Genomic DNA, 8,039 nt, shown 5'->3' with positions numbered 1-8,039 from the left:
TCCGTTCGGCACTCGGTCATCGGTGATTTGGATCACGTCGAGTACGACTCCATCAACCCCGTTCACTTGAACGCTTCCGCTCGCGATCTACAAGGGTATGTAGATGCACTCCTTTCCCCTCATTGCTAGTAGACTCCATAGATGGATCTTGGTGATGCGTAGAAAATTTTAAAATTCTGCTACGATTCCCATCACCAGGGTCATCTCGTCTGATCTTATACCGCAATGCACCACATACCGGGCATGCGTTCAGGTCCTTGTACGCACCGCGGTAGAGGATGCAGTCATTAGGGCATGCATGTATCTTCTACACCTCCAATCCTAGAGGGCATACGACCTTCTTTGCTGCGTATGTACTGTCGGGCAATTCGTTATCCTTTGGAAGCTTCTTCTTCAATATTTTCAATAGCTTCTCAAATCCTTTGTCAGGCACAGCATTCTCTGCCTTCAACTGCAGCAATTCCAGTACGGTACTGAGCTTTGTGTTGCCATCTTCGCAATTGGGGTACAACCCTTTTTTGTGATCCTCTAACATGCGATCGAACTTCAGCTTCTCCTTTTGACTTTCGCATTGCGTCCTTGCATCGACAATGACCCGGCGGAGATCATCATCATCGGGCACTGGTTCCTCTTGATCTTCAGTAGCTTCCCCCCTTGCAGCATCATTGGGCACATCGTCTGGTTCCTCTTGATCTTCAGCAGCTTCCCCCGTTGCAGCATCACCGTATTCAGGGAGCACATAATTGTCATCGTCCTCTTCTTCTTCGCCGTCTTCCATCATAACCCCTATTTCTCCGTGCCTCGTCCAAACATTATAGTGTGGCATGAAACCCTTGTAAAGCAGGTGGGTGTGAAGGATTTTCCGGTCAGAGTAAGACTTCGTATTCCCACATGTAGGGCATGGACAACACATAAAACCATTATGCTTGTTTGCCTCAGCCACTTCGAGAAAATCATACACGCCCTTAATGTACTCGGAGGTTTGTCTGTCACCGTACATCCATTGCCGTTTCATCTGCGTGCATTATATATAATTAAGTGTGTCAAAAACCATTACAGAACATCATGAATAGATAATTGAGTGACCAAATTAATAGAAGTTCATCATCACATTAAAACCAAAGTACATACATAGGTCTCATCTAACAACATATAGCTCTCCAGAGCATATAATTAATTAAACCATACATTGAACTATGTAAAACATTTCAATGCGAAAACAAATGCGATCATAATCGCAACCAAGGTAACAATTGATCCAACGACATAATGATACCAAGCCTCGGTATGAATGGCATATTTTCTAATCTTTCTAATCTTCAAGTGCATTGCATCCATCTTGATCTTGTGATCATCGACGACATCCGCAACATGCAACTCCAAAATCATCTTCTCCTCCTCAATTTTTTTTATTTTTTCCTTCAAGTAATTATTTTCTTCTTCAACTAAATTTAACCTCTCGACAATAGGGTCGGTTGGAATTTCCGGTTCAACCACCTCCTAGATAAATAAAATCTATGTCACGTTGGTCGGCATATTTGTCATAAACAATAAATGAACCAAATAGTTATAAAAAGATAATATATACCACATCCGAATCATAGACAGGACGAGGGCCGACGGGGGCGGATATCAAAACCATCGCACTATGTAATAAGAAGGAATAATAAAAGTAACAAAATTAGACAAGTATCTATCTAAAGTAAGATTTTTTTCTTTCAGAAAGAAGATAAGAACAAGAGGCTCACCACGGTGGTGCTGGCGACGAGATCGGCGCGGGCGATCGACGGCGGTGAAGACGGGGACGGGACGTGACGGACCGCTAAACCTAAACAAATCTCGGGGAAAATGAAGCTCGGAGGTCGAGTTTCGAGAGGAGAAAGATTAACTAGTGTGGCTCAGACATTTCATCGAACACCTCATGTGCATAGGAGGTGAGCTGGAGCACCCAAATGCCCTCCCCTCGCCGGCCAGAAAAAACAGAGCACTGTGGAGTGCTCTGATGTGGCGATGGGGTATATATAGGCAACTCATTTGTCCCGGTTCGTGGTAGAAACCGGGACTAAAGCTCAGCCTTCTGTCCCGATTCGAGCCACGAACCGGGACCAATGGTTGTGGGCCAGGAGCGAGGACCATTGGTCCCGGTTCGTGCCTAGAACCGGGACAAATGGGTCCATACGAACCGGGACCAATGCCCACGAGGCCCCGGCCGCCCCCCTGGGCTCACGAACCGGACAAATGCCCCATGGGTCCCGGTTCGTGACTGAACCGGGACTAATGGGCTTGCCATGCCCGAACGAAAACCCTATTTTCTACTAGTGTTTACAATTAATATGGATCAGTTTCCACCATGGGAAGAATGACGTACGGTCGTACGCCATGGCAAAGCAACACATGCATGTGAGCGATAGGCGAACAGAACATCAACATCAGAGATTTCTACTGGTATTCAAAGATAAATGTCCGTTAAATGCAAAAGAATCATGTCCTGTTGAGCTCTCAGAGGAGAAGGCTCATTGGCACCAAATAGTGCATATGTAAGGCAAATCATTACTAAAACAGATGTTCGTTTACACAGAGAAAAAATGCAAGAAGAACAACGTGCACCACTAATCAACCGTGAGGAAAGCGAAGCAAGCTCTCGAGTAGCAAATTACCAAATAACACACGAAAGGGCAAATATATACAAAGAACTAATTTCAGTGTAAAGGCAGATCTTTCACTGACAAAGAACATAAGAGAATCAAGTAATGTAGTTGGATCGATCAATAAACCTATGTAATTTGAAGATACGCCTCAGGAAAGGTGGCGTTTCATGGTAATCTACCACAACAATGACAAAGCTGGGCAAATATTGGAGGCACGCGAGCCTAGATAACTGATACTCCCTTCGTTCCAAAAATACTTGCCGTGGTTTTAGTTCAAATTTGAACTAAAACGACGACAAGTATTTTGGAACGGAGGGAGTACCTTCTTCATGTAAAAACCATACAAGTACCTCACTGGAATACAATAACTCCTAGCTTCTTCATGTAAAATGCAACAGCATAAGAGTTTCAGCATAATTCTTAATTCAATTAATTGGTTCAAACCCTAGATACCCAAATCTAGAGGCCTTGTATGAAATTGGAGAATTCCAAAGGGATTCAGAGGATTGTACCTGCCAGGTTCAAACTCCTAGATTCGAAACAGGACCATATGTCCACAGATCAAACCAACTTGAATGGCTACCATAACTGATTTGCTGCTCAACAGATCAGAATGACCATACTAGATAATCAGGAGTCAGGTACAAGAGCAGCAAAAAGAGTAATAAGGTAAAGACAGAGCCAACATTCCAAGATACTGGTACATATTTATCACAAGTTTTGTGATGTAACATCATGGAATCAACTTGCTAGAGAAATGACATGAACTGCAGCTGCCGACTGTGATAACAATCAGGTCTAAGTACCTGGCAGCGCCCAGCAGTCTTCTACAAGAGGAATAGTACTACTAAGTATTAACCTTACAACAGTGGTTCACGATAGTAGATCTTGTCAAAAGGGTCGGATGGCAAAACCTCAGAAGCTAGTAGGACCCCATAAACCGGACGCTCTCCTTCCCTGAGTATGCTCTTGAAAACTTGAAACTTACAAGCTCCGCTGGCCCATTTTGCACAAGTCAGATGCTTCAGTATAGCACGCGCATCAACTCCCGAAGACAACAACCAATCGGACACCACAATAACCATATTCTTCAGCACCCGAGCATTCTCAGCGATGAACTTGAGGAAAGCAGTTTCATTTGTCGACCCTCGGAAGTCATGGAAAATTATCTTCTTCAAGTGCTGCCGGATACACGTAATGGGACCGCCCTCGAGCCAAAACTTGAGACCAACCTTGCCAGTAGACTCCCCACGAGCCTTTTCGGACTGCATCAAAATTGGATCATAAACATTTAGTCTAGCTAAGCCACACTGCGTACATAGATAGTGGTAATGAAAAATGATCTTTGGATACCCTGATATGGAGCGTCTCGACGTTGGGAAAACATTGGAGGAAGTTATGCACCTTCTTGAGGTCATTGCGGACTTGGAAAGTGAGTTCCAAGGCCAAGTTCTGGACACTCGGGACAAGGGTGCTGGTGCTCAACTTAGTCCCAGCCTGCAATGCAAATGTGGAAGATATGCTAATGAAGATCATATTTTGGCTGGCATACGTTGTTATTGACAGGACAACAGTATATATATATATATATATATATATATATATATATATGAACTACCTACTGGCTGAATGTATACATATGACCTAACTACTGACTGAAGTTATCCAAATGCAAATGTACGATGTAATGACCTTGATAGCGGTGTTGCCAATCTCCAAGCCATGCTCTCCTGGCTGAAGGTATCCAATAGCACGCAGGTTGGGTGCATGGCCAATCTTGACCCTGCAGCACTTGTCGGAGTTACTGCCGAGGCCCCATGTCCACTGCAAAAGCCTCTCCAGGCGAGGGGCGTCCACCACCAAGATGTCCACCAGGATGGAATAGCAGAGCTGAACGCACCGCACGCTGTGGCTGACGAGGCGGAGGCGCACTCCGACCTGAGCCGCAACGATGGTGAGGATCTCCAGGACGGGGCTTCTGTCGAGCAGGAAGGCGAGGTCGCGGTCCTCCATGGCGACGAGGGAGAGGCCGAGCTCCCGGAGGTTGGGGAAGGCGGCGGAGCGCGGGACGGCCGCCGTGTCCGGGAGCCTCCAGGCGCTGAGGAAGAGGCGCGTCAGGGGGGCGCAGCGGAAGAGCGTGGCGGGGAGGCGGATGTCGAGCGGCCACGGGCGGTTGATGAAGGCGAGCTCTTGGACGCCCTTGGCGGCGAGGACGTCGAGCCAGCGCGCGATCTCGCCCCGGTGCGCGTCCATGGCGGTGCGGGTTAGGTGGACGGAGCGGAAGGGCCCCGGGTGCGCCGCGAGCACGCGGGTGACGAGGTCGGCGAGCCCGGGCGATTCCTCCTCGCCGACGCCGAGCGCGATCTGCCGTCCGTTCGGGAGGAAGTGGGTGTCGGCGACGACGAGGGGCGCCGAGCGCCAGAGGGGGCGCCAGCGCGAGGCGAGCGCCGAGGTGCGCGCGGCGTCCGCCGCGGGGAGGCGGGAGATGATGTCGCGGAGGACCTGTTCGGGGAGGGCGCTGATGCGGTCGGCGCCGCCGGGGACCCAAGCCGCGCCGGCGAGCGAGAGAGGGGCGGCGGTGGAGACGGGCGGCTTGGGGAGGGAGCGGTGGACGACGGTTCTCATCATGTCCAAGCCGACACCCAGCATCTCCGGGCCGAAGCCGTGGCCCTGCAGGAGGTCCTCCACGTGCTCCATGCTGACGCCGATGAACGGCTCCGGTGGGGAGCCACGGCGAGGGTCTCGGGTTGGCATCGTCGTCCCTGGGATGGGCGAACTGGCGAGTGGAGGCCGCCGGATGGTAGTGACTAGTGGGGAGTGAGCTCGTGCCTGCTTAGGGTTGGGGCATGTTCTTCTTGGGTCGGGCCAAATGTTGGAACCGGCCTGGTCGCGGGCCGAGCATGCAGTGCCCCATCTATTTCAAAATACATCGACACATTCAAAAATAAATATTTCAAAATACATTGACACGGAAAACATTGATAGAAAACCCATCAACCTCTGCAACACCAAATAAATGCAATATGAGAATAAATTTTATAGACGCGACTAACGTCCTATCAGTCGGACATTAAGCAATAGATCCGCACGATTACTCCCTTTCCTAGCTTGCATGCATGCATCTTCATCTTATTTTTTCTGTGCGTGTCCACTCCACTAGCAGTTAATTAGCAGTTGCTAATCGTATACATGCAGAAAAAACGAAATTGATGATGTCATCAAAGATTCTTCCCAATGCAAAAATTTAAAATGTTTTGTAGCACAAACCGTCGCTCCGATTGAAAAACTGTTTTCACATAAAAGATTCGTAGCGACGAGATCTTCGAAACTAGATCACATGTTAATATGTTTCGACGACTTTTTTTCGGGTCAGAAGTTACCACGTGTTCTACACAAATTATCATGCATGTGGTGTATAAATTATCATGTTGTTTACACAGAAATTATCGGGGCATGAAAAAAGTTTCTCCAACCTTCTATTCACAAGCACATGCGTGCATGCATTGGAAGAATTTTTTCATGTCATCCTAGTTCTCCTTGTTCGAAACTTTAAAATGTTTTATAGCTCAAATCGTCGGTCCAATCGAAAAGTCGATTTCACATAAAATATCTATCACGACGAGACCTTCGAAACTAGATCTCATGTTGATATGTTTTGACGACTTTTTTCATGCAAATAGTTATCAGGCCCGGGCTAAGTAAGTTATCAGCTCTAATGTGTATCTATTATCATGCTATTTACACATGAGTTACCGTGGTACATTTTCAACAACTATTTTTTTCGGACAAAGTTACGCGGTGTTTGTGCGTGAGTTACCATGCCCGTGTTCCGTGTATTACCATGTTATTCACGCATAAGTTATTAAGGGTATGTTTTCAAACAACTGCCTCCTCAAGTTTACGGTGCGTATATTATCATGGTATTTATATGGAAGTTATCTGGAGGGGTTATGTTTTCAAACAACTTCATCCCCTCCCAACACCCCGGACCGTAAGTTACCGTAGTATTTATGCATAAGTTATCACGTATACGGTGCATACAGTACCATGCTATTTGACGGAAGTTGTCGGTGATGTTTTTAAACACATCCTCCCCGGGTCAAAGTTATCACGGTATTTGCGCATGAGTTATCTGGTTTGTGGTGTGTAAATTATCATGCTAATTATGTAGAAGCTATCGGGTGATGTCTTCAACTTTTTCTCCCGGTCAAAGTTATCACGATGTTTGTGCATGAGTTATCATGTCTGTGGTGTGTAAAATATCATGATATTTACGCATAAGCTACCGGGGGTGTATTATACCAGATGTAGCCCGATACCTATAAAATTTAACCATGTTGATAACTATAGTACATCTAGCCCGATAACTGCATAGTAGCATGTTGATAACTATAGTAGATATTGCCCGATAACTATAGTAGATCTTGCCCGATAATTACAAAATAACCATGTTGATAACTATAGTACATCTAGCCCGATAACTACAAAATAACCATGTTGGTAACTATAGCGCATAGTAACTATGTTGTGAGATGCTGGATCTTGCCACTCTTCAAAATTTTGATGCGGGAGAGGATGGGCGTTGGACATTCCCAATCTACTCAACTCCTCCCAAATAAAGTACACGCTGAAGCATGTTTTCAGAATTGATTGAACATTGTTTTTTTGATCTAAGATTATTTCTTACGAATCCTCATCATCGCCTGCTTACGAAAATATAAAAAACAAATGTTCAATAAAAATTTCTCCCGAGTCAAAGTAACCTCAGTGTTTGCATGTAATTTGTGACTACGTCAAGTAAATTACCATGTGACTTACATCAAAATTACCACGGGTATTGTCGTGGAATTGTCACGGCAGATATCCTAGTGTGAGGACTTAGTCGTGAGGCCAACGCATCTATGTGGTAGCTTGAGAGGGGTTGAGCGGAATCGAGAGACGCAACACAAGACAAGGGTTTAGACAGCTTCGGGCCCCGAGAAACATCATCCGGTAATAACCCTACATGTTGTTTGTGGCTAGGTCTCATTATGATCATGAAGGAGTCGCCATATCTCCGGCTCTTTGTGTCTAGCCCTAGAGATTGTTTCTTCTTGCTTGTCCCTCTTTGGGGAGCCATGCCCCTCGTTATATAAGTTAGAGGGGCGGGTTACATGTGGAGTCCTATTAGGTTTAGGACTAGTCTACCTTCTAATACAAACCGGATACAAGTCCGGGTCTTAACTCCTTGTAAGGTAAATATTCCTCACGCCTTTCCTCCTAAACCGGCCCACCATAACATGAACCGGCCTTCCGGGCCTTGGGCCTATCCTTTATCTGACCCGCCGTCGGGGTCATTCTTAAGTCGCCAGGCTCGTGAATCGTCAGACCAGTAAACCGCCAGACCCATGA

General features: G+C 46.5%; 1 protein-coding gene across 1 annotated transcript; it reads right to left on the bottom strand.

Moving 5' to 3' along the window:
• Positions 1-3,273: 3,273 nt before the first annotated feature.
• LOC109759427 (FBD-associated F-box protein At5g60610-like) lies at positions 3,274-5,454 on the bottom strand. The gene is made up of 3 exons (XM_045228782.2): positions 4,341-5,454; positions 4,002-4,145; positions 3,274-3,913 (listed from the first exon to the last, which is right to left on the bottom strand). Exons 1-3 carry the CDS (start codon positions 5,400-5,402, stop codon positions 3,509-3,511), a joined length of 1,611 nt encoding a protein of 536 aa, XP_045084717.1. The 5' UTR covers positions 5,403-5,454; the 3' UTR covers positions 3,274-3,508.
• Between the last annotated feature and the right edge of the window lie 2,585 nt (positions 5,455-8,039).

This window comes from Aegilops tauschii, chromosome 5 (assembly GCF_002575655.3).
Source record: "Aegilops tauschii subsp. strangulata cultivar AL8/78 chromosome 5, Aet v6.0, whole genome shotgun sequence".
Lineage (NCBI taxonomy): Eukaryota > Viridiplantae > Streptophyta > Magnoliopsida > Poales > Poaceae > Aegilops > Aegilops tauschii.
The sequence above is the reverse complement of the archived record's forward strand: the minus strand, read 5'-3'. Positions and strand labels throughout refer to the sequence as shown.

What these genes read in the sequence shown, in the direction of transcription:
- LOC109759427 (XM_045228782.2), bottom strand. Translation starts at nt 5,402, where the DNA reads ATGCCAACCCGAGACCCTCGCCGTGGCTCCCCACCGGAGCCGTTCATC. An exon ending in TTGGCAACACCGCTATCAAG is followed by an intron (nt 4,146 to 4,340) that starts GTCATTACATCG and finishes TTTGCATTGCAG; the next exon opens with GCTGGGACTAAGTTGAGCAC. An exon ending in TCGAGACGCTCCATATCAGG is followed by an intron (nt 3,914 to 4,001) that starts GTATCCAAAGAT and finishes ATTTTGATGCAG; the next exon opens with TCCGAAAAGGCTCGTGGGGA.